We start from the raw sequence: 26,789 nt of genomic DNA, 5'->3' as shown, positions 1-26,789 counted from the left end.
TGTCCTCCTTAGTAAACGTGATTCCCCCCCTCATCCCCATCTGTTCAATAGTGCTTTATTTTTTCGCTTATGCAACTGCACAGTGAAATTCTTGTTGCATATATCACACATGTGAGAGCAGCCATGTTTGGTGCCATTATTCAAAGTCCAAAGTTCAGTCAGCCCACACACTTGAGCTGCTCTTGCAGACTGATGTCCCTCTCCTTTCCTCGCCCGACCATCTTTGTGTCCTAGGGTGCCTCCTGCAGCCTATATTGAAGGAGCTGTAGACATTATCTCAAGATGCCTCCAGCTCCCTCCCAGTTAAGCTGTCCAACGAGCCCTTGGGTGGGTTACCGGTCCTGCTGATCTCCGAGCCTTCAGGGGGGCCTTGACGAGCCTTCGGGCGGACTACCGATCCCGAAGACCGACGAACCTTCAGACGAGTCCCAGCTACCACTGAGCCTTCGAGCACGTCCCGTCGACCGACGATTCTTTGGACGGGCGACATGGCCACAATATCAGGCCACGTGTCTCGTAGTTCTGCTCTTGCTCCCCCTCACTACAGACAGAGTTCCCCCGGTCCTCACCTTTCACCCCACCTCTGCATTTCCCTGGCACCTCCAAAGTGATCCCACTACTAGCCACATCTTCCCATGTCTGCCGCTTTCCAGCTCCCTGCACAACTCTTTGGTTCACCCATCTCCTCCCACCCAAACCAACCTCCTCCCCAGTAACTCTCCCCTACAACTGCAGGAGATGTAACGCCTGTCCCTATAGCACATCCATCGCCAACATCCAGGGACACAAGCTGAGGCAGAGGTTCAGGTGCACCCCCTCCAACCTCATCTACTGCACCAGCTGCCACCGATGTGGCCCTCCTGTACATCGGCGGGACTTAAGTGTCTATGATCCGGCGACCACTTCGCTGAATGCTTGCACTCGGACCGCCAGGACCTATTGGATCTCCCAGTTGCCAACTATTTTAACTTCCCTTCCCATTCCTACCTTTCTGTCCTGGACCTCCTATTCTGTTTGAGTAGCTTACAACCCTACAGTATGAACATTGAATTTTCCAATTTTTGGTAATCTCTCTTTATCTTTAGACTTTTAGACTCAGAGATACAGCTTGGAAACAGGCCCTTCAACCCACCATATCAGTGCCGACCAGCGATCACCCCATACACTAACACTTTCCTACACATGAGGGACAATTCATCAAAGTGAATTAACCTACAAACCTGTACATCTTTGGAGGGTGGGATGACACCAGTGCACCTGGAGAAAACCCACACGTTTAAAAGGAAAACATGCAAACTCCGTGCAGACAGCACCCATAGTCAGGATCGAACCCGGGTGCCTGGCGCCGTGTAAGGCAGCAACTCTACCGCTGTGCCACTGTGCTGCCTCTAAACACATGCCCTTACACTAGCTGAGGATGGAGAGGTCCCCCTACACTGGCTGAGGGTGGGGGTTGCCCCTTGACATTGGGGGCTGAGGGAGGGCCACGTCGCCATGGGGGAGGGGGGGGGGGGTGAGGGTGGAGATGGTCCCCTTACCCCCGGGGAGGGATGACGTTGCCGTGGCAACGGCCGTGTAGACCGTCAGAGGCACCAGCTGCCCTCCACTTCCGGCGGGGCAGTCGGTGACGTCGCTTCCGGGCGGACGCGCTGGCGCGGTGCGGGGACCGGGGGCTCGGCGCTGCCATGGCGACGGCGCGGGTGCGGCTGATGGTGGCGGGCGGCGGCGTGGCGGGAGTGACGTGCGCCGAGCAGGTGGGGATATAGGAGGAGGCAGGGGCCATGGGGGAAGGAGCAGTGGTCACGGGGGCGGGGCTGGGGTTTATGCAGAGGGTCATGGGGTAGGGGTTATGGAGAGCGGCTATTGGGAAGGGGCAGGGATATGGGAGGGAGTGAGTGAGCTGGGGATATACATGTGTAGTTGCAGGGGATGGAGAGGGTATGTGAAGGAGGCAGGGGTTATGTGCAGGGTCGTGGGATTTGGGGAGGGAGCAGGGAATATGTAGAGACAGAAGGGAGTGGGCAGTATATTTATTGTGGGCAGGGAATAGTGGGAGGGAAGGGGCTGGGGTATTGGGAGGGGCAGAGGTATGGGAAGGAGGCAGGAGTGGGCAGGGGATATGTGGGGACAGGAGGGAGGAGGCTGGGTATGGGAGAGGAGGCTGGTGCTATGGAGGAGGGCGGCAAGGCATGTGGAGGAGGTGCTGGGGGGTTGACATGGTAGGGAGGTAGAACTGATGGAGTGGGGAGAGAGAAGACCAGTTGGTTTGGGAGAGGAGAGAAGTGTTAGTGGAGAGAACAGGAGGGATGGTAGGGGGATGGGTTGGAAACTTTTTCCCATGGTGGAAATATCAAAGACTCGAGGGCAAAGCTTTAATGTGAGAGGGGCAAAGTTTAAAAGAAATGTGCAGGGCAGATTTTTTGCTCTGTGGTGGTGGGTGCCTGGAATGTGTTGCTAGGGGTGGTGGTGGAGGCAGATAAGATAGTGTGTTTAAGTGGCTTTTAGATAGGCACATTGATATGCAGGGAATGGAGGGATATGGATCACATGCAGGCAGATTAGATTTGTTTAACTTGTCATCATGTTTGACATGGACATTGTTACTGTGCTGTATTGTTCAGTCGAAGATAGGCACAAAGTTCTGGAGAAACTCAGCATCTCTGGAGAAAAAGGATGGGCGATTTTGCATTGGGATTATTAACATCACCCATCCTTTCTCTATGGAGATGCTGCCTGACTCACAGAGTTACTCCAGCACTTTGTGCCTAACTTCAGTATAAACCAGTATCTGTAGTTCCTTTCGGTTCTATGTTCTGTACTGTTGAAGCCAATATACGGTTGTTTATTCACTTAAAATGCATTTCTCTGACCTGCTCTCCCATTTTGATAGCTTGCTGGACAGTTCCCGGAGTATGAGATCATTTTGATTACAGCATCTCCACTTATTAAAGCAGTGATGAACTTCAAACAGGTACGTGTAATTAGGAGTCAGGAAAAAATGTGATTCCTTGCGGTGCTTTCCTCAGCAACCATGGGAGGTGCAACACTTAGTCATACATTGATAATTATTAATACTCAATAACCAGATCACAATGGTGCCAAACTGAAGTATGTAATGCGACCAAAACAAAGTCCACTGCAGGTTATAGTTGCTGAGATACAGTTGAGGTTCTTTTCGTTTAGATGCAGCATGGAAACAGGCCTTTGGGCTCACCGAATCCATGATCTCCTGTTCACTGTAGTTCTATGATATCCCACTTTCTCATCCACTCCCTACACTCTAGGGGGCCTATTAACCTACAAAACAACATTTCTTTGGGGCTAAGAGGAAACCGGAGCACTCAGAGGAAACCCATGCGGTGGGGGGAGAGGGGAGGGGAAGGGAGGGGAAGGGAAGGGAAGGGAAACGTGCAAGCTCCACAAAGACAGCATCCAAGGACAGGATCGAACATGGGCCTCTTATACTGTGAGACAGCAGCTCTACCAGCTTTGCCACTGTGCTGCTTTGTTCAAGAGTGGTGATTGCTGGTTAGAAGCTGTTCTTGAACTTGAAGCTCATATTCTTCAGGCTCCTGTATTTTCTTCCCAATGGTAGTAGCAAGAAGATTGGATTTTTCCAAGCTTTACTCTTTCGGTTACTTAGTTATTTTAGAAGTTTTTGCTTTTTTTTTACTTGTATTTATCATCAGTTTAGGTGGAAATTATGCCCTTTATCCATTTTTTGTTTTGAAGATTTCTAAGACGTTGGAAGAATTTGAAGTTGAAGAAAGACCAACTTACATGCTGAAAGAACGCTATCCCAACATTGATGTGATCCATTCTGCAGTTCAACAACTGGATGCAGAACTACATGTAATAACAACATTTCAAGCACATATATGGATTCTTGTTGATTGCATCGATAAAGGGTATTCAAAACTGTATCAAAAATGTTTCTTTGATTCATTGTTTAGGTACTTCAAACCAGGGTAGGACCTGCAGTGAATGGCTGGGCCCTGGGGGCTGTTGTAGTACAAATTCATAGTTCCCTGAAAGTAGAAAAAGGGTGGTGAAGAAGACTTTTGGCACATTGGCCTTCATCAGTGCCATCAGTATAGAAATTGGGACGGTATGTTACAGTTGTACAAGACAATGGTGAGGCTGTACTTGGAGTATTATGTATTTGACCATTTCTATGACAATTCCGTTAATGTACTTACAGACAATTTACACAGAAAGCGGCAAAGAGTACATTTATGATAAGCTGTGCATATGTACTGGAGGGAGGCCGAAAATGATTGTCAAAGACAACCCGTATGTATTAGGAATTCGGGACACTGACAGTGCCAAGGTAATACAGAACTATCAACGTCATAATTTCCACATTTTCTTGTGAGGTTCAATGTTACTTTATTGTCACTTGTACCTAAATGCAGTGAAATGTTTTGCATACAATCAGTCACAATCCTGCTATACCTTCGGCACAATCATACTAAGTAAAAGAGTGTGAGATAGTGGACCACGCTGAGTTCTTACACAAGAGGCACCCGGTTCAGGCACCATCTTGTACTCTTCAACTCTGAAATGTAAAAAAATTGTTAGAGTTTTAACTTGGCCATAAGGGCCCGTTGACCTGTCGGTGGCACCGGGTCGGATTTAATGGGGTTGGCCTGGCGATATGTCGATGTCCTCCCACACCGCTCTGCGCCGCTGCAGGCCGAGTCCGATCCGCATGCCTGGCGTTTTGAGCAGTGCCCTATCTAATGCTCCGCTAACTTGACCCCCTCAAACATCTCCTCAACATTGACCCAAAAAATCAAAATATTAATAACCACAATACTAGTGCTAATAAACCCAAGCCCTTAGTGCAACTAAAGACAGTCCGTAAATGTTCATAATTGAAATTAGTGTTGTGTAGTGTTCAAGAGCTTGATAGTTTTTGGGAAGAAGCTGTTCTTGAACCTAGTGGTTACGGTTTTCAGATTCCTATACCTTCTATCCGATGATAAGAGTGAAATGAGGGCATGACCAAGGTGGGGAGGGTCTTTGCTATTGGCTGCTTTTTTTGAGGCAGTGCCTTCCATAGATCCCTTCGGTGGTGGGAAAGCCGGTACCCATGATGGACCGGAGAGTGTCCAGCAGTCTCTGTAATCTTCATTCCTGAGCGTTCGAGTTGTTGAGCCAGGCCTTGATGCAACCAGTCACTATACTCTTTACCGTACACCTGTAGAAGTTCAAGAGAGTGTTTGTTAATATACTGTTTGTTAAATTTGTTTGTTAAAAGAATCTCCTCAATCTTTTAAGTTTAAACATGGTGTTAGGTTAAACTAATCTCCTCAGCCTGCACGTGATCCATATCCCTCCATTCCCTGTATATTCATGTGTGGAGAATAAAGTGGGTTAGAATAGGATTAGTTTAAATGTGTATTTGATGGTCAGTGTGGACTCAGTGGGCATTGGGACCTTTTTACATGCTGTATCTGTAAGGCCTATATGAGTTCAAGGTTTCTAACTAAGCTAAAGGATGTTATAACTGAGTTTGGATGATAACATAAAGGATAAGATATTTAATCAGTATTATTGAAAGGAATTATTGCAAGGAACAGTGGCTCAGTGGTAGAGTTGCTGCCTCACCACGCCAGAGACCTGGGTTTGATCCTGACTAGGGTACTGTCTGTACGTTCTCCCTGTGACCGTGTGGGTTTTCTCTGGGTGCTTGGTTTCCTCCCACATTGCAGATGTGCAGGCTTGTTGGTAAATTGGCTTCTGTAAATTGTTCCAAGGGTATAACTAGTGTATGGGTAATCGATGGTTGGTGTGGGCTAAAGGGCATGTTTCTACGCTGTATCTTTACAAATGGTTGTCATGGAACTGATCAAGTAGTCAGTCTTCAAACAATCTGTACTGATCATAAGATAGGAGCAGAATTGGGCCATTATCCCAGCAAGTCTGCTCTGACTTGATCATGGCTGATCTATTCCCCCCCCCCCCCCCCCCAACTGCCTTCTCCCCTTAGACGCCCTTACTGATCAATAACTCATTTTCCGCTTTAAAAATAACCAATGACGGCCACTACAACCATCTCTGGCAATGAATTCCACGGATTGGCCATGCTCTTGCGAAATAAATTCCTCCTCATCGTCATTCTAAACATGTCCTTTTATTCTGAGGCTGTGCCCTCTGGTCCGATACGCTCCCACTAGTGGAAACACTCTCCTCGCATCTATTCGCTCTAGGCCTACTCATTTCCACAGTGAAGCTCCAAAATATGTGGATTGTTGAGGTCAGACATATTCGTGTGTCCCACTCAGAAAAAAATTGACAAATTAAATTTCTGAAGTGAAATCACTGAACATGGTCATTATCGCATTACCCTTTGAAGAAAGTTTGACTTATGCAACGCTGTTGCATGCAGTACAACTTGTTTTAATTTTAAGGCTTGGTTTTCGATTGTTTTTCCCAAATATTTAAAACAAATAAATAACATCAGAATAAATTTTGATAAAGATGTAGATACAAGGAACTGCAGATGCTGGTTTACAAAAAAAGATACGAAATGCTGGAGTAGCAGCGGGTTGGGTATCATCTCTGGAGAACACGAATAAATAATTCTTCGGGTTGGGACCCTTCTGATAAAGTCCTAACGAGTTAATTACCTTGAATATTAAACAGCAGTCCATGCTAATCTAATGCCAAACACCGAGTGCTAGAGGAACTCAGCAGGCCAGGCAGCATGTTGGACAGGTGATGTTTTGGGTCGGAACCCAGGCTAATGTCATGCTAATTTCAGGAGTCCCACAATTAAAATGAGGGAACCAAGCAGTTGCTTATGGAAATATTTTGTTTTAAATCACTGAAGAAAGCTAAAAGCAAACTACTGCATTTCGGAAATGTTGGCTATCTATTGTTGGGTAGTGAGATCATGGCTGATCTATTTATCCCTCTCAACCCCGTTCTGGTGCCGTATCAAGATAAATTACACAAGGGAAGACATTCAGGGATTCAAGCGGCGATGGGATGTTTGAACATAGCTCTCAGCTTTGTAGCATAACAGTTCCAGAGGAAAAAGTCCAATGTCCACAATGGGGTGGGTTGGAGATTTGAGGCCGTCCCCTAGCTTATGGAAGGACTGTTCAGAAGTCTGTTGACAGAGGGGAAGAAGCTATTCCTGCGTCTGGCGGTGCGAGCTTTCAAGGTTCTGTACTTTGTGTAGGATGGGAGAGGGGAGAAGAAGGAATGCTGGAGGTGGGACAAGGAGAAGGCACAGGGTGCAGAATGTAGTTCTCGTTCTGAGCATTGTAGTGCAGCAGTTCTACAGACAAAGTCCAACGTTCACAATGCGGTAGAGGTGAATTGGACGGTACCCTGGGTTATGGAAAGACCTTCCAGATGTCTGATAACGGGATGAAGCCGTTCCTGAGTCTGGTGTATTTTCTTCCCAACGGGGGTGGGAAAATAACATGGTAACAACACGGTAATTCATGCACTTTTTCACACTATTGGAGCGCTTAGCTGTTTCTTACTTCACTATAGCAGAAAGTAAAAACTCCTTCCAGCTGAAATTAGTAATCTTTCAACCACCAGAAGTAGTTTCATAGTCACACAGAGAATGAATATTATGCATTGATTTCATAGCACTGTTTTTTTAATGCAGTTTAATCATCAAAAAGTTCAATTTATTTCTTATTACATTTATGGCATAACAGAGGCTGTATATTATTTTTTATTGCTCCCACAGTGGTTCAATAAATGGGTCTCAGAGTGACAGTTAACATGCTGTTCCTGTACTTTCCCTTATACAAACCGGATGTTCCCGTACCTTACTGAAACCGGCCCACTCATTACCTCAGCACACATTGGGCCAAACCCCTCCGTGTGTTGGGCTGGGCTACACCCACCATGACATCTATTTATTGCCTCCCTAACATCCTTAAGTTCCATTATGTTAGCCATTTATCCCATCATCTTTCCGCAGTGTGCAAGCTCTTAGATTAAACATGTTACAAACTAATCCTCTTCCTCATAATTTTCAACATTTCCAACAACAAATTTAACCAGTTGGATGAAGGGTCTCGACCTGAAACGTCACCCATTCCTTCTCTCCAGAGATGCTGCCTATCCTGCTGAGTTACTTCAGCTTTTTGTGTCTATCTTTGGTTTAAACCAGCATCTGCAGTTCCTTCTTACAAATAACTTTGACGTGGTCGGTCCAGGACAGATAGTTGGTGAAAGCTCTTGACCATTTCCACTTCAGCACCATACCATGATACTGTTTGGGACACGAACACCATCTAGCTTCCTGAACTCAATAACTAGTTCCATTGTCTTGACAACATTGAGGGAGAACTTGGGGTCTTGATACCTTGTTACCAAGCTCTCCGTCTCCTTTTGGTATCCGTCTCCAGCCCACTATAATGAAGTTATCTATAAACTTGTAAATGGAGTAAGAGCAGAATATGCCACACTGTCATGAGTGTCTAGGGAGCATAGTAAGGTGCTGACATTGAATGGGCCTGGAATGTCAAGAGTGTATTATTGTCATATGTCTCAAAATGGAAAAATGCAATTATTTTGGCAGCAGCAGCACAATTGATTTGTAAGCACATTACTCAATAGATAATATAATAGAGAAACAGAGTGGAAAAAAGTTAAATAAATTTTAAAAAACCCAATATAGTGCAAAAAATAAACAAAGCCCAAAGACCCTAATGCAACCCAGGCAGTTCATAGTTTAGTTGGAGTTTGTAGCGTTCAATGGCCTAATGGTTGGGAAGAAGTTGTTCCTGAATCTGGACGTTACAGTTTTCAGCCTTCTCGATGGCAGGAATGAAATGAGAGTGTTGCCAGGGTGATGTGGGTCCTTGATGATATTGACTGCCTTTTGGAGACCCGTGCTTCTAAGCGATCAATTAGATGGTGGAGAGGTCAGTACCCTTGATGGACTGGGCAGTGCACACATTTTGTGATCTTCTCTGTTCCTGGACGTTCGAGTTGGGCTGTAGTTCGACAACTCGAGCTACCGCTCTCTTGTCAATTAAAGAAGTGCTAGTTGTCCAAAATATTATGATCATAAATAATACGAGCAGAATTAGGTCATTTCGGCCCATCAAGTCTACTCCGCCATTCAATCATGGCTGATCTATCTCTCCCTCTTAACCCCATTCTCCTGCTTTCTCCCCATAACCTCTGACATCCATACTAATCAAGAATCTATCTCTCTCAGCCTTAAAAATATCCATTGACTTGGCCTCCACGACCTTCTGTGGCAAAGAATTCCACATATTCACCACCCTATTGATTCTGTTAAGACTGGCTTTAGTCTGGAAAAGAGGAATGTAAAATAGATTTGCTTGAATAGTGTTACAGAAAACATTACAAGAACAAAACCTGCTGTAATTTGATTGTACATGTAGAATTCTCTATTTCTTTGCAGAAATTTCAAAGTCGTTTGGCTAAAGCAAAAAGAGTTATCATTGTAGGCAATGGAGGCATAGCACTGGAATTGGTGTAAGTATGTCTATTACAGTTAAATCTAGGTGATGAATAAATGTACTCCAATTTTATGTCAATTTGAAATGATTGAGCTGTTAGGAGATGAGAACGTGAGTTCAAAATGGTTTGACAGAAGTCATTTCACCCCTGTAAATGTCTCACTATAAACATAGGGAATTAGTTTGGTTGATTGAATGACACAGTAAGAAAATGGGCTGTACGGCCCACCAAATGCATTCGATCAGCCGTTCACCCTTGTTATCTCGCATTCTCATCCACTCCCTACAAACATGGGACAATTTACAGAAGCCAATTAACCCGCACGTCTTTGGAATGTGGGAGGAAACCCACGTGGTCACGGAAAACATGCAAACTCCACAAAGACAGCACCTGGAGGTCAGGATCAAACCCAGGTCTCTGGTGCTGTGAGGCAGCAGCTCCACCTGTTGCATCATTGCGCCCCCCCCCTGTTACATAACATAATGTAAGATGGAGGGCAGCTTCCAGTGGCAACAGTAAAGGCACGACTAATAGACAATGAACCTCAATAATTATTATAAATATTATCCATAGCCAAGATTGTCCAAAGGATATAATTGTGCTTTATTTTTCAACCTCATTAGAGAATGGAATCCACCAAAAGTACTAAGCTTAATCAATTGGCCTGCACTATCCCCTTCAAACTGACAGCAAATATCACCATCCCAAGGCTAATATTTTTTCATGATACTAGCTCTGCATTGTTGCTTGTTTTAGATTGAAATCAGATTGCAGGAGGAAAGCAACAGATTTAGGTGTTGAAATAGCGGGAGATAAGGGTAAATAATTCCACTTTTTTTTTCCACAAAGGGTGGTGGCCATATGGAATGAGTTGAGGCAAGTACTAATATAGCATTTGAGAGACAATTGGGCAGGTACATGGATAGGACAGGTTTAGAGGGATATGAGCCGAATGCCGGCAGGCGGGACGAGAGTCGATGGGGAATGTTGGTCAGCATGTGCAAGTTGGGCCGAAGGGGTTGTTTCCACACTGCATGATTCTGCGTCTCTATCACGTTTGGCACAAATATTGTGGGCTGAAAGGCCCTGTGCTGTACTGTTCGATGTTCTAACTTAGTAGGGTTGTCCATGCCACCAAGCAAGACTGAACCTTTTCTCATCCTTGAATGTTAGTTAAATTTTTGTTGTTGTTGCCATTCATAAAGTGTTCATTGTACTTGGTATCAATATTTTTGATCTCTTCTTCCCCCCCCCCCCCCCCCCCCTCCCTCCCTCCCTCCACCCGACGACTATCCTGCTATCCTGTATTTTAATATCGCTATTCATTTGTATTTCTAGCTATGAGATTGAAGGTTGCGGAGTCATTTGGGCAATAAAAGACAAAGCAATTGGAAATACCTTCTTTGATGCTGGAGCCTCAGAGTTTTTGATTCCCCAACTTAAGGCTGACAAGCCTGAAGTAACCACCCCTTGCAAAAGGACTAAGTACACGACAGAAGGTAATTGGTAATTTCACAGCTTTTATGATTCACCCGAAAGTGAATGAAAGAACATGGAGCAGTTAAAGCACGGGAACAGGCCTCAGTATCTGTGCCGAGCATGAGGCCAGCCCTTATCTACCTGCACATAATTCACATTCCATTCCCTGCATATCCATATGCTTTTCCAAAAGTCTCTTAAACGCCACTATCTTATCTGCCTCAACACCCATGGCACCCTCTGTGTAAAAAAAATCTTGCCCCGTGCATTACCTTTAAATTTTGCACCACCCACCTGGAAGCTATGTAGTTTTTAGTTTATTGTTGCATGTACCGAGGCAGAGTGAAAAGCTCTTGTTGCATGCTAACCAGTCAGCAGAAAGACAATACATGATCACAATCGAGCCATCCACGGTGTACTGATGCATAATAAATGGAATAATGTTTAGTGCAAGATAAAGTCAAGTAAAGTTCAATTAATGGTGGTCCATTGGAATGAGGTAGATAGTAGCTCGGGACTGCTCTCTAGTTGTTGGTAGGATGCCTTCATGTGGCGACCAGAAATGCACACAATACTCCAAATGCGGCCTAACCAAACACCTATAAAGTTGCATCATGATTTTGGAGTAACTTGTATTACTCCAGCACTTTTTTTTGCTGCTTGTCCTGCTGAGTTACTCCAGCATTTTGTGTCACTTTTTGAGCAGATAAGCCAGCGTTAAAGCTGCAGTCACTCTTATTTCTAATTTTAGATTATTTGCTCCCAGTGCCTTAATGGAATAAAGTTACCCCAAACCAGATATAGTTCTTTTCACACTATTAATCACCTTTCATTTTACCAGGGTTAGCTCTCATAGATTAGTGCTTTCTAATTTATTCCAACATTACTTTGCATTAACGGATAAGCAAAATGACAGGTTTAAGTGTTTCATTCCTCCTCCAGCTTTATTACTTGTATAACACTTTAGAAATAATTTTAAATAGTACAGATTTTAAAAATGGACTTTTGAACTATATGTCTATGTAGTCTATAAGTCTATAATGGACTATAAAAATAACTTTTGAATGAAAAAGAAATCTGTGGCTTATGTGCCAAGTGTTGAGCTGTTTATTTATAACATGGTTGTCTCAAATGCAGGCGCTGAACGGCAAAAGGACAATGTTGCTGAAAGTGAAGCGCTTGGCAGTGCGTTGGGCCCTGACTGGCACGAGGGCATGAAACTCAAAGGAATACAACAAGTAAAAATGGCTTCTATGTTACTTTTAGTGTTTTATTTATTTTCACAAACGATGCAGTATCTCATCTATTGTACTGAGTACAGCAATATCTGAGCAGACTAACCCTGTCCATCTTTGTAGACAGCAAAGTGCACAGTGGCACAGCTGGTAGAGCCACTACCTCACAGCGCCAGAGATCCATGTTCGATCCTGACCTTGGTTACTGTCTGTGTGGAGTGTGCACATTCTCCCTGTGACCGCGTGGGTTTCCTCCGGGTGCTCCGATTTCCTTCCACATCCCAAATACGTGTGGGTTTGTAGATTAATTGGCCTCTGTAAATTGCCCCTAGTGTGGGGAGTGGATGCAATAGTGGGATAACATGGAACTCGTGTGAACGGGTGATGGATGGCTGCCGTGGATTTGGTGGGTCGAGGGGCCTGTTTCCATGCTGTTTCTCTACATGTAAAAGTCCCATGGTTTATTTAAGAAGAACAATGGATCATTTTTCTCATTGTACTGTCCAATATTCATATTGCAGTTTGTAAAACTTGTGCTGTGTGCAAATTCACAATTGTGTCTGACATTACAATAGTGACAGCACTTGAAAGGAAAAAAACCCCCACTTAATCATCTGCAAAATGCTTTGAGATCTGCTGGGATCCTGAAAGTACCATAAATGCAAGGAGATACAGACAACTGCAGATGCTGGTTTACAAAAAAAGGTAAAAGTGCTGGAGTAACTGGAGAACATGGATGGGTGATATTTTTCGGATGAGACTCTTCTTCAGGCTGATGCAAGTCCTTCTCTTTCAGATTTCCCACAGAATTCACGTTGAATACGAGTGTGAGATTGCTAACATTTGGCTACAGGAAGAGTTTGTGTCATTGCAGAAAGTAGCATTGGCATTCCCTGACCACGCCGCGGAAGAAAGTAAAACTGGAATTGATGAAGGTATGAAGTGATGTGGCTCTTAGTGATATTTGACCGTACAGATTATTTTATGCACCTATCCTTCAATCAATTTAGTTATGAATACCATGGTCTAGTAGAACCTACAGAGTTCACTGTTCCAATTTTTTTAGAAATTAAAATAGATTAGACTACAATTGATACATATCTTTCTGGTACATATGACTATTGATATAGTCACAACATTGTCATCTTCCATTATAACAGCAACATCAATGTCCTGAAGATATTCACTTCAGTTTAATTTACCAACGCAGCATGGAAACAGGCCCATCGAGTCCATGCCGATCAACCATTGCCCGTTCACACTATTTCTATGTTATCCCATTTTCTCATCCACTCCCTACACCTTGGGGGCAATTTTACACATGCCAATTAACGTACAAACCCTCACGTCTTTGGAGTGTGGGAGGAAAGCGGAGCACCCGGAGGAAACCCTTGCGGAACACAGGGAGAACGTGCAAACTCGTAAAAGAGAGCACCCGAGGTCAGGATTGAACCCTAATACCTGGTGCTGTGAGGCAGCAACTCTACCAGCTGCACCACTGTAATTTTCATTTCAGACTCATGTGGAGAATTAATTAATCTGACCTGAAGATTGCAATACTGTTACTAATGCTTTTCCAACTCGTGTCAGAAGCTACTGCACCCTGAGCCTGATAGAATGGTGCTACGTAGAGACATGATTATCTGGTATTTCATCAAGCTGTGTAGGATGGAACAGAACCAACAGGTGATAGTTTAAACCGAAGATACAAAATGTTGGAGTAACTCAGCTAGACAGGCAGTATCTCTGGAAAAAAGGAACGGGTGATGTTTTAGGTCGGGACCCTTCTTCAGACAAGATTAAGGAGAACGGGAAACTAGAGATATAGACGGTGATACAGAGAGAGAGAGAGATATAGAATGAATGAAGGAAAGATATGGTAATGATGATAAAGGACACAGGCCATTGTTAGCTATTTGCTAGGTGAGAATGAGAAGCTGCTACGAATTGGGTGGGGGAAGGATGGAGAGAGTGAATGCAGAGGTTACTTGTAGTTAGAGAAATCAATAATCATACCACTGGGCTGTCAGCTGCCCAACTGAAATATGAGATGCTGCTCCTCCAATTTGCATTTAGCCTTACTCTGACAATGGAGGAGGCCTATGATAGAAAGGGCAGTGTGGGAATTGGAAGGGGAATTAAAGTGTTTGGCAACTGGGAGATCAGGTAGGTCGAGGTGGACTGAGTGAAGGTGTTCAGCGAAACGATCGCCCCAGTTTACGTTTGGTCTCACCGATGTATAAGAGTCCACGTCTTGAACAACGGATACAGGAGATGATGTTGGAGGAGGGCCAAGTGAACCACTGCCTAACCTGAAAGGACTGTCGGGGTCCCTGGATAGAGGATGAATAGGGACAGGTGTTGCATCTCCTGCGGTTGCAGGGGAAGGTACCTGGGGAGAGGGTGGTTTGGGTGGGAAAGGACGAGTTAACCAGGGAGTTGCGGAGGGAACGGTCTCTACGGAATGCAGAAAGGGGTGGAGGTGGGAAGATGTGACTGGTGGTGGGATCCTGGTGGAGGTGGCGAAAATGTCAGAAGATTATGTGTTTGTGACGGCTGATGGGGTGAAAGGTAAGGACTAAGGGGACTCGGTCTCTGTTGCGACGAGGGGGAGCAAGGAGCTGCGGGGTACTGAGGAGACACGTGTGAAGGCCTCATCAATGATGGAAGGGGGGAACCCTTGTTCCCTAAAAAATTAGGACACCTCGGATGTCCTGCTATGGAACACCTCATCGTGGACACATATGTGGTATAGACGGAGGAATTGGGAGTAGGGGATAGAGTCTTTGCAGGAAGCAGGATGGGAAGAATTGTAGTTGAGATAGTTGTGGGAGTCAGTGGGTTTGTAATAGACGTTAGTCAATAATCTATCTCCTGTGATGAATACGGTGAGACCAAGAAAGGGTGGGAACTGTTGGAGATGGTCCAAGTGAAATTGAGTGCAGGATGGAAATTGGTGATGAAGTCCATGAATTTTGCATGGATGCAGGAGGCTGGCCATCAGCTGGTTTCTCGACTTAACTGTTTAAAATCCCTCTATTATATTTTTAAATCGAAGTGGAAATTCTCTCTTTGTAGAGTAAGAATTTCACTGTTCCATTGTCGATACATATGACAATTAAGCCCAATGTAATAAAAAAAGGAACTGTAGATGCCGGTTTATACCAAAGATAAGCACAAAGTGCTGGAGTAACTCAGCGGGTTAGGCAGCATCTCTGGAAAAAATGGATGGACGACGTTTCAGGTCGGTACCCTTCTTCAGGCTGAAACGTCACCTATCCATGTTCTCCAGAGAGGCTGCCTGGCCTGCTGAGTTACTCCAGCACTTTGTTTCTATCTTTGACAATTAAACACTCTTGATGGTTGAGGGTGTAAGTAGAACACCTCTCCATATAACTGTATTAAATATCAGTCGAACTTTCATCCTGAAGATCTTCCAATTCTATTAAAGGCACATTAAACACTTTTACTTGGATTTAAGTAGACTAATTTCATATTGACCTGCCAAAAGCAATGGCACAAATGAATGCAACATAGCAATAAAAGAAATTACAAGTTAGGTGCTTTATTCATGGAGTAACATAGATGAATGCAGTAAAACATGATGCCTTCGCCAATGGACCTTCCATTCCAATTCGTAACCTGGTGCCAAGACAACCTTCCTCTCAATGTCAGAAAGACAAAGGAGATTGTGATCAACTTCACGAAGCGGAGCGGTACTCGTACCCCGATGTATATATACATTGACGGCGCCAAAGTAGAGATGTTTGAAAGCTTCAAGTTCCTGGAGTTAAATATCACCAGCAACCTGTCCTGGGCTAGCCATATCGAAGCAATGGCCAAGAAAGCACACCAACACCTCTAGTTCCTTAGAAGGCTTAGGAAGTACGGCACATCCCCACAACTCTCACCACTTCTACAGATGCGCCATAGAAAGCATTTTATTGGTATGCATCACAGCAAGGTTTGGGAACGGCTCCATCCAAAACTGCAAGAAATTACTGGGGATTTTGGATGCAGCCCAGACCATCAAACAAACCAACCTCCTTTCTATGGATTCCATCGACACTCTAAGTTGCCTTGGCAAGGCCACCAGCATAATCATGGACAAGTCTCACCCTGGTCACTCCCTCTTCTCCCATCGGTTAAGAGGTACAGTTGTGTGAAAACACACACCTCCAGATTCAGGGACAGTATCAGCTGTTATCAGGCAACTGAACCATCCTATCAACAACTAGAGAGCGTTCCTAACCTTCCATCTACCTCATTGAAGACCCTCGAACTATCGTTAATTGGACTTTATTGGATTTTATCTTGCACTAAACGTTATTCCCTTTATCCAGTATCAATACACCGCGGACGGCTTGTTTGTAATCATGTGTTGTCTTTCCGCTGACTGGAAAGCACGCAACAAAAAACGTTTCACTGTACCTCGGTACACGATACAATAAACTAAACTAAACAACTAGTTACTAAAGTTTCCTCTTTACAAACTGTAAGTATTGCACTAAATACAGTCAATTCAACGTATACCATGTATAGGACTAGAGATAACACTCCTAGGATATGGAGCAAAATAATGTGCTGAAGGAACTCAGCGGGTCAGCTAGCATCTAAAGGGAATGGACAGACAAATGTTTCCTGTCGGGACCCAAAACCTTGCCAGTCCATTCCCTGCCTGATCGATTGAATTCACCAGCATATCGTGCTTTGCTGAAGACCCAACATCTGTGGTTCCCTGTGACTCCAAAAATCTTCAATAGCTGTTATCAATACAGGAGAAGTGGCTGTATCTGTGATGCTCTGGGGGAAAAAAAAGGTTTCACAATATGTCAATACAATATGTCAATACAAGCAAGAGTTGATTTTACTTCTCCACTCCTTTTAGAATCTTGGCCTGTGTACGTACAATTAACAAATGGGAAGATCTATGGCTCTGATTTTATAGTGAGTGCAACTGGAGTGATACCAAACGTGGAACCATTTGTCACAAATAACCCTGTAAGTACTGTGTGGAAGTTCTTGCATGCCCTTTAGGACAGGATTCAAAATCAGAACTAAATACCAGAAATGCATCTTGATTCAGTTTTGAAGGTTTATTGCCAAAGAAGTGAAGAAAAGGGGCGGCACGGTGGGGCGCAGCGGTAAAGTTGCTGCCTTACAGTGCCAGAGACCCGAGTGCGACCCTGACTAAGGGTGCTGTCTGTACTGAGTTTGTACATTCTCCCTGCGACCGTGTGACTTTTCTCAGGGTGCTCCGGGTTCCTCCTATATTCCAAAGAAGAACACCGGGACAGCAAGAGGTTAGGATTGAACCTGGGTTGCTGGAGGCAGTTCGGGAGCCTTCATTAGTATTCCTGTGCATTTAGTAACTTTCTTAAACACCTAGCTTTGAACTTGGCCACATTAGAACCTGCACGTCTTTGGGATGTGCGAGGAAACTGGCGCACTCTGAGGAAACCAATACGGTCACAGAGAGAACACAGATAGCACCCGAGTTTGGGATCGAACCGGTGTTTCTGGCACTGAGACAGCTGCTCTACCCGTTGCGCCACTGCCGTCCTTGATATTCCTTTGTTTGTTGAAAGAATGGGTCTGGGAGAGAAATGTACAATAAAACATTGAATCAAAATAGTATTTCCAGACAAAATGACCAATGCAACACTTAGACTTATTAGTACAGCGCAAAAGGAGGCTACAGACTTTAGAGATGGCGCTGACGATGGCTGCCACGGTGTACTGCTCCTTGCTGTTTTGTCTGTGTTTGTTCGTTTGTGTCGTCTGTAAAAATCCCATAAAGATCACTTTCACGAGAGGTACTCATTAACATCAGATATACGGTACCTCCAAACATTGTTCGGGATTTCTCTCACTCACTGGATTATTTGGACATACTCGTCAGCGGGGCTGTGGCTGTGTTCAAGGTCTTGAGAAGGAGGAGGACCCGGGGGAAGCGCTCTGGAGCACTCACCGGACTCCGGCGGCGAGGATTACGCACACCACTCCCGAACTTATTGCTTGCAAATTTACGTTCTCTCAACAACAAAGTGGACGAACTGAAACTCCTGTGCCAAGCAAACAAGGACTTCTCTCGAGAAGCTGCCCTGTGCTTCACCGAGACCTGGCTCTGAGTCGATCCCGGATAATGCGCTGCAGCTGGCTGGCTTTCAATTACACAGAGCGGACCGTGAAGCGGAGGCAGCGGAGAAATCAAGAGGCAGTGGAATATGCTTCTATACTAACCAGGGCTGGGGCAGCGACATCATGGTAATGTCTAACTTCTGTTCTCCTAATCAGGAATCTTTTTTTATAATTTGCAAACCCTTTTATTCTCCGAGGGAATTTACCTCTTTTATTCTCGCTGGAGTTTTCATCTTCCCCCCCCCCCCCCCCCCCCCCCAACCACCATGGTTATTGTTTTGGGGGACTTGAACAAGGATAATCTCAGCCGAGAGCTTCCAAAGTACAGGCATCACGTTACCTGCACCACCAGAGAGGAGAGAACACTCGATCATTGTTATACTACAATCAAGAACGCATATTGCTCTGTTCCCCGTGCGGCTCTGGGACTCTCTGATCATTGTTTAGTTCGCCTTATTCCGACCTACAGGCAGAAACTAAAATCTGCTAAGCCAGTGGTCAGAAAAATGGAAAAAGTGGAAGGCATTGAAAACCTACAGTCCTGCTTTGACTGCACTGATTGCAATGTGTTCAGGGAAGCAACCACAAGCCTCGATGAATTTTCAGACACTGTGACATCATATGTCAGCTTTTGTGAGGACAGTTGCATTCCCACTAGGACCCGGATCAGGTTCAACAATGACAGCCCTGGTTTACAGCAGAACTCGTAAAGCTCCGCCAGTCTAAAGATGAGGCCTACAGGAGCGGGGATGCAGACCTCTACAAGCAAGCCAAGTACAAGCTGAGAAGATGAATCGGAGCTGCCAAGGAAAGGTACTCTGAGAAGTTGAGCAAGTTTGCGGATGACACAACCCTGATTGCACTGATCCAGATGGGGAGGTATCCGCCTACAGACAGGAAGAGACACAGCTGACGTCCTGGTGCCATCGCAACAACCTGGAGCTCATTGCTCTTAAGACGGTGGACTTGAATGTAGACTTTAGGAGAATTTCCCCTCACTCACCATCAACAACACCACAGTCACATCTGTGGAGTCATTTAAATTCCTTGGAACAATCATTTCCAGGGACCTTAAATGGGGGGCTACCATCGAACTCCACAGTCAAGGCACAACAGAGAATGTACTTCCGGCGGCAGCTGAGGAAGCACAATCTGCCACACGCAATGATGGTCCAATTCCATATGGCCATCATAGAGTCTGTCCTCACCTTCTCCATCATGGTCTGGTCTGGCTCAGCCATCAAGCAGGTGGAGGCTGCATCGGCATCGTTCGATCAGCCTAGAAGGTTGTCGGCTGCAACCTTCAACCACCCCCCCCCCCCCCCCCCCCCCCCCCCCCCATCGACGAACTATACACTGCAAGGGCCAGGAAGCGAGCGGGCAAGATCATCTCTGACCCCTCTTACCCTGGCCACAAACTATTTGAATCACTTCCCTCTGGAAGGCGACTCCGGACTGTCAAAGCTGCCACAGCCAGACATAAAAACAGCTTTTTCCCATGAGCAGTAGCTCTACTCAACAGCCAGAAATCTGTAGCCTCCTTTTGCTCTGGTATTTTATTTCATTCTTCACATGTTTAAATTATAATGTTTTATTTTTAATTGTCTAGTGTATATCGTGTTATTACTTGCGAGCAAAGCACCAAGGCAAATTCCTTGTATGTATACATATTTGGCTAATAAAATATAGTGGTTTAAGCAATTGCAAAATGGTGTAAATGACAAGACACGCCACCTAGTGGTTATTCGGAACAGAGCTACCATAAACTTCACCTGTAAATATATAAATGGTGAAGTTCTTTCAAGATAAACACAGTGCTGGAGGAACTCGGGACAGGGATAATTCACCACTCTTTCACGGGGGTACACTATCAATTGTGTTTTATAAATTTTGTGGAGACATTAAAAATCTTTCAAGGGAAAAGTGATAAAAGATGCTGGTGTAGAAACAATGATACAAAGTGCTGGAGCAGCCTCGTAGGTCAGGCAGCATCTCTGGATAGGTGATCTTTTGGGTCGGGTATCTTCTTCATACTGATTGTACTCTAATTTTTACTTTAGAAATGCAGCATGGAAACAGGCCCTTCGGCCCACCGAGTCCGCACCAACCAGCGATCACCCCGCTCACTAGCACTATACTACACACTAGGGACTATTTACAATTTACAGAAGCCAATTCATCTACAAATCTGTACGTCTGGAGTGTGGGAGGAAAGACACGCACGTCTTTGGGAAGTGAGGAAACCGGAGCAGCCGGAGAAAACCCACGTGTCACAGGGAGAATGTACAAACGCTCGTGGTTAGAACCACATCCAGGTCTCTGGCACTGTGAGGTGGATACTGAGGGCGGCCCAGAAGCACAGTGGTAGAGCTGCTGCCTTACAAGCCAGACACCCGAGTTTGATGTTGACTACAGGTGTTGTCTGTACGGAGTTTGTACGTTCTCCCTGTGACCGTGTGGGTTTTCTCCGGGTGCTCCAGTTTCGTCCCACACTCCAAAGACGTACAGGTTTGTAGGTTAATTGGCTTCTGTAACAAATTGTAAATTGTCCTGAGTGTGCAGGATAGTGCTAATGTACGGGGTGATCGTCAGTGTGGACTCGGTGGGCTGAAGAGCCTGTTTGCATGCTGTTTCTCTAAGTCTACCACTGTGCCGCCCTAAAGAAGTAGGGGGAAGAAAGCTGGAGGGCGAGATAGCCTGGCAAGTGATAGGTGGATACAAGTGAGGAGGGTTTTTTTGCTTGGCATATAGGTAGACAAAGGCAGGCAATGAAACGGAAACGAAAGGGGACTAGAAGAGTAAAAAAGAGGCAAAAGGGTGTTGATAAATAGAGGAGTGAAATATAAAGCGAGATTTAGAGAAAGGTGGAAATGGACGGGTGTGAAACATAGAAAATAGGTGCAGTAGGCCATTCAATGTGATCATGGCTGATCATCCACAATCAGTACCCCATTCCTGCCTTCTCCCCATATCCCTTGATTCCGCTAGAAATTCACAAATGTGAATTTCTTTCAGTTCACTGTCACCCTAGATCTTTTGTCCCCTAGTACCTCTGGGAGATTGTCTTCCTTACTGAAGACAGAACCAAAGTACAGTACCTGTTCCTCGTCTGCCATTTCCTTGTTCCCCATAATAAATTCACCTGTTTCTGTCTTCAAGGGACCCACATTTGTCTTAACTAATCTTTTCCTCTTCACATACCTAAAGAAGCTTTTAGTATCCTCCTTTATATTCTAGGGTAGCTTACCTTCGTACTTCATCTCTTCTCCCTGTATTGCCTTTTTAGTTACCTTCTGCTGTTCTTTAAAACTTTCCCAATCCTCTGGCTTCCCGCTCATCTTTGCTATGTTATACGTCTTCTCGTTTAGTTTTATACTATCCTTGACTTCACTTGTCAGCCGCGGTCACCTCTTCCTCCCCTTGGAATCTTTGGGTGTGGGTGGGGTTAGGAAGAGGATGGAATAGCCGGAGAAACCGGGAGAATTGGTTTGCACTGTGATCAGGGAGGGAATAAGAAGAGAAGAGAAAAAAATGACATGGAGTTAAAGTTGGAGAAGTCGATGTTCATCCCCTTAGGTTATAATTTGTAAGATAAAGAATGGATCCTTGTAGACTCTAACATGGGATCAAGGATGGAATTAATGGAAGCAGTGAAGAGTCAACCAATGCTAATCTTCTGGTCTATAAACATGCGTAGTTTTAAAGAAATAACGGGTTTGAAATGAAGAGAATGAACTATTCAGATCAAAGCATTGATACAGTACAGCTCTATTATTTGATAAATAGTAATCCCGATGCTTGTCTCCTTCCCATAGTTTGATGTGGCAGAAGATGGTGGCCTGAACGTGGATGAACAGATGCATACCTCCGTCCCTGATGTTTTTGCTGCTGGTGACGTGTGCACGGTCGCTTGGGAGCCGCGAGCTCTTTGGCATCAGGTACTGGACGCGCCATCTGTCACGAGACGTTTTCCATTAACTTCAGAAATGCACTTCGTCCAATGATTGCATTTTTCTTTCATTTGCACAACTGAACAGATGCGACTGTGGACTCAAGCCAGGCAGATGGGATATTATGCAGCAAAGTGTATCGCAGCAGAGGTGTCGGGGGAATCAATCGAGTTGGACTTCTGCTTTGAATCCTTTGCTCACGTCACCAAGTTCTTCAATTATAAGGTAAGTTTGAGAGGAGTTATAACAAAATGAGTGGAACTTCAAGGCAAACTAAGTCAGCTTTTTTTAAAAGGCAGCACAGTGACGCAGCTGGTAGAGTTGCTGCCTCACAGCGCCAGAGACCCAGGTTCAATCCTGACTACTGGTGCTGTCTGCATGGAGTTTGTACGTTTTCCCCGTGAGTTTCCACTGGGCGCTCCAGTTTCATATTCCAAAGACGAACAGGTTTGTACGTTAATTGGCTTATGTGAATTGTCCGTAGTGAGTAGGATAGTGCTAGTATATGGGGGTGATTGCTGATCGGTGCAGACTTGGTGGGCCGAAGGGCCTGTTTCCACTGTCTCTCCAAAGTCTAAAGCTGCTGCCTCACAATGCCCGTGACTCGTGTTCGATCCTGACCTCGGATGGAGACTATGTGGAGTTTCTACTTTTCCTCTGTGACCACGTGGGTTTTCTCCGGCTGCTCTGGTTTCCTCCCACATCCCAAGGATGTGCGGGTTTGTAGGTTAATTGGCCTTCTGTAAATTTCCCCCTAGTGTGCAGGAAGTGGGTAAGAAAGTGGCATAACATGGAACTAGTGTGAATGGGTGATCGATGGTCAGCGTGGACTTAGTGGGCCGAAAGGCTTGCTTCCATCCTCAATCTTTCAATCAACATAAACTCTGAGTTGCTGCGTAAACATCGGTGAAAAATTCTCCATGTCCTATTTCTAAAGTTACGTTTTTTTGCGCAATTTTGAAGGAAGGGACGGCACGGTGGCGCAGCAGTAGAGTTGCTGCCTTACAGTGCCGTAGACCCAGGTTCGATGCTGACTATGGGTGCTGTCTGTACTGAGTTAGTACGTTCTCCCTGTGACCATATGGGTTTTCAACGGGTGTAGCAGTTTCCTCCCACATTCCAATGACTTGTAGGTTAATTTACTTCTGTAAACTGCCCCTCAGTGTGTAGGATGGAAACTGTGTGAAGGGGTGATCAATGCTTAGCTTGGGCTCCTTGGGCTGAAGGGCCTGTTCCATGCTATATCTTTCAATCTATCAACCTAAACTCTGAGCTGCATGGTGGAATATTCAGTATTTACTTTAATGTTATTTTAACTGAGTACTTACATACACAGATGAAACGAAAACATTGTTTCTCAATCAGTTCCCATCAGTGCGGTTAATTAAAAACAGAATAAATACATATAGCTTTTTAAAATTAAAATTACCATATCTAAAATAGGCCTAAAAATTGAAATAAAAAACAGACATTCAGACCGAACAGTGGCTTTGCTTTGACAGGTGCCTAGCTGTCAAAATATGGGCGAGGTTAGATATGTTGGTGTATGATATATGGGGAGGGGACACAGTCCGTTAACTAGTCTTATTGCCTGTGGAAAGAAGCTGTGTAACATCCTGCTGGTTTTGCAGCTGATGCTCCTATACCTCCTTCTAGATGGCAGAATGGAGAAGATGTGGTGTGATGGATGATAGGGGTCCTTGATAATGGAGATGGCTCTGCGGATGCTCCGCTTCTGATAGATCTCCAACAGGAAAGGGAGTGGAGCACCAATGATCCTGCTGGCTGTCTTCACTATCCTGTTAAGTTGGTTTTGTTCATAAGCCTTGCAGCTCCCAAACCAGGAAGTGATGCTGTAGGTCAATATTCTCTCGATGGTGCCCCTGTAGAAGGTCCTTAGATGAACAGTAGGAAGACCTGCTTTCCTTAGTCTCCGGAGAGGGTGGAGCCGCTGCTGAGCTCTTTTGATCGCTGCTGTGGCGTTGGTCGTAGAGGTCAGGTCATCCGCCCGTTGAAGTCCCAAGAACTTCACACTGCTGACCCTCTCCACAGCAGCTCCATCAATATGCAGCGGAGTGTGATGGTGTTTTCCAGCCCTCCTGAAATCGATCACCATTTCCTTAGTCTTTTCCACGTTGAGGGTGAGATTGTGAGATCTGCACCACTCCGTAAGCAGCTCCACCTCCATCCTGTATGCTGACTCATTGTTGTCACTGATGAGACCCACCACTGTTATGTCTGTGCTCTGCTTCCAAAGTTCCGGCTTTGTGCACCAGGTGAAATGGCCCGTGACGTTTAAAGTTAAATGACCCACAATGCTGCAGTAACTCCGCTCATTAATGGATTTACCATGAATTCCTCCCTTACCTGGCAGGTGGTGTTGCTGGGAAAGTACAATGCCCAGGGTCTGGGGACAGATCACGAGCTGCTGCTGCGATGTACCAGAGGCCAGGAGTACCTGAAGCTTGTGATGCAGAATGGAAGGATGAAGGGAGCTGTGCTTATCGGTGAAACCAACTTGGAAGAGACCTTTGAAAACCTCATTCTAAATCAAATGGACCTTTCTGCATATGGCGAGAACTTGCTTGACCCACGCATTGACATTGAAGATTATTTTGACTAAGACATTGACTTTGATTATTTTGACTTTACTGTGTCTTATTAAGGTAGGCCATGTAATTTGGCCTGACGTACTCTGGTCAAGCTGTATCTGCCATCCCTTGTGGTTACTAAAGACGGCATGGTGTTGCGTGAAGGCTTCTAAGGAGTTCTTTATTAAGTAAAGCACTAAGTGCTGGAGGAGCTCAAGGGGTCAGGCAGCATTCTGTAGAGCAAATGGATGGGTGACATTCTTGACCCTTCTAGAGAGTGAGATAAGAGAGATGGAGTTGGGACAAAGCCTGGCAAGGGGCTGCCACACAGATTCAAAGAACCAGATTCAATCCTGACTACGGGTGCTTTCTGCACAGAGTTTGTACGTCCTCCCTGTGAGCGCGCGGGTTTTCTCCGGGTGCTCCTGCTGTTTCAGTGCTGTGTCTCTAAGGTCTAAAGTGCTCAGTGATTATTCCACCCATCTACTAATCACACTCCCCCATCCCCTCACCTATCACTCGCCAGGCTTTGTCCTGCCCCCCCACCTCTCTTTCAGCTTTCTCTCCCCCTATTACAAGGGTCCCGACTTGAAATGTAATCTGTCCATTCCACAGGTGCTGCCTGACCCGCTGAGTTCCTCCTGCACTTTGTGTTTGGCTGAAGATACCAGCATCTGCAATTCCTTGTGTCTACAAGGAGTTCTTTGTGCCTGGATCACAGCCTTTCTTCCTCGACTGCTGCTGCTGCAATTTTAATTTCAGCTTGTGCAAATTGACTTCTTGTTCAAACTGACAACAAAAAGAAATGCCAGGTTTACTCTGAATCACTTTGGACACCTCTACACATGTTGAATTTGCAGGGGGGGGGGGGGGGTTGAACGTGATCATTGCATTATGTCGTATCTTCCAAAATTCACCCATCTAATTACTTTTTCCACCCCCTCACTTTTTTTAAATAAATTGCTTCTTAGAAATAAATGCTGGTGTTTCATTGGTATTAAATCATCCACAGAACTATTCTTTTAGCTAGATGATAGTTTGCTGTCGTATTTTTTGAGGGCAATTATTAAAATGTACTCATCGTAGATACCTACACCCAATAGAGTGTGACTAAAAAATGTATTTTCTTCTGCCTGTAGGTCTAGATAATTTTTTCTAACTTGGCATCCATATCATGATTGTGTGGCTCAATACAAGGAAACTTTTCCAAATAAAAATGGGAAAACATAGGTTGACACAGTGGAGCAGCTGCTGGAGCCTGACCTCGGGTGCTGTCTGCGTGGAGTTTGCATGTTCTCCTTGTGACCGTGTAGGTTTCCTCTGGGTGCTTCAGTTTCCTCCCACATCCCAAAGACGTGTGGGTTTGTAGGTTAATTGGCCTTTAAATCGCCTCTACTGTGTAGGGAGGGTATAATAACCCCCTTAATATAATTGACTATGGGGTGGGAGGAGTGGGGAGAGAATGGTGTCAGTTATTGCCAATTGTTCGCTATAATCGAGTAAGGCATTATCATTGTATAAGTAGTAGAAACAAGGAATTACAGATGCTGGTTAATACACAAAGAGCTGGAGTAACAGCAGGTCAGGCAGCATCTCTAGAGATAGTGGCGTATCAGGTCGAGACCCTTCAGACACTCAATATGGAACTGGGTCTGGAATCCGTGAATCCAGGCGAGGACCGGCAAAGTCAATGGTCGCGGCCCGCGGGTGCCGGAGTGCAGGTCGGGGGTGGCGGTGGCAGACACGGCATGGAAGTGGCCGAGGAAACCGGGCCGGCAGTGGGTAGAAACATAGAAAAATAGGTGCAGGAGTAGGCCATTCGGCCCTTCGAGCCTGCACTGCCATTCAATATGATCATGGCTGATCATCCAACTCAGTATCCTGTACCTGCCTTCTCTCCATGCCCCCTGATACCTTTAGCC

The 26,789-nt window shown here is 45.2% G+C and overlaps 2 protein-coding genes across 2 annotated transcripts in view; one reads left to right on the top strand and one right to left on the bottom strand.

The window, feature by feature from the left end:
- The first annotated feature begins 1,634 nt into the window (after positions 1–1,634).
- pyroxd1 (pyridine nucleotide-disulphide oxidoreductase domain 1) lies at positions 1,635–25,952 on the top strand. Its single transcript, XM_033039485.1, has 13 exons — positions 1,635–1,754; positions 2,891–2,971; positions 3,733–3,852; positions 4,202–4,330; positions 9,413–9,486; positions 10,810–10,970; positions 12,088–12,188; positions 12,982–13,120; positions 17,074–17,186; positions 22,142–22,264; positions 22,364–22,501; positions 24,651–25,198; positions 25,748–25,952. Exons 1-12 carry the CDS (start codon positions 1,686–1,688, stop codon positions 24,897–24,899), a joined length of 1,497 nt encoding a protein of 498 aa, XP_032895376.1. The 5' UTR covers positions 1,635–1,685; the 3' UTR covers positions 24,900–25,198; positions 25,748–25,952.
- Positions 24,308–26,789, bottom strand: part of recql (RecQ like helicase) — a 47,030-nt gene continuing 44,548 nt past the window's right edge. The window contains exon 16 of the mRNA XM_033039482.1: positions 24,308–24,318. The gene's annotated coding sequence lies outside the window, so the exon portion shown is untranslated. The remainder of the gene's footprint in view (positions 24,319–26,789) is intronic.

Source organism: Amblyraja radiata, chromosome 21 (genome assembly GCF_010909765.2).
Source record: "Amblyraja radiata isolate CabotCenter1 chromosome 21, sAmbRad1.1.pri, whole genome shotgun sequence".
Taxonomy (NCBI): domain Eukaryota; kingdom Metazoa; phylum Chordata; class Chondrichthyes; order Rajiformes; family Rajidae; genus Amblyraja; species Amblyraja radiata.
Note: the sequence above shows the minus strand (reverse complement) of the source record. Positions and strands in the feature narration are given on the sequence as shown.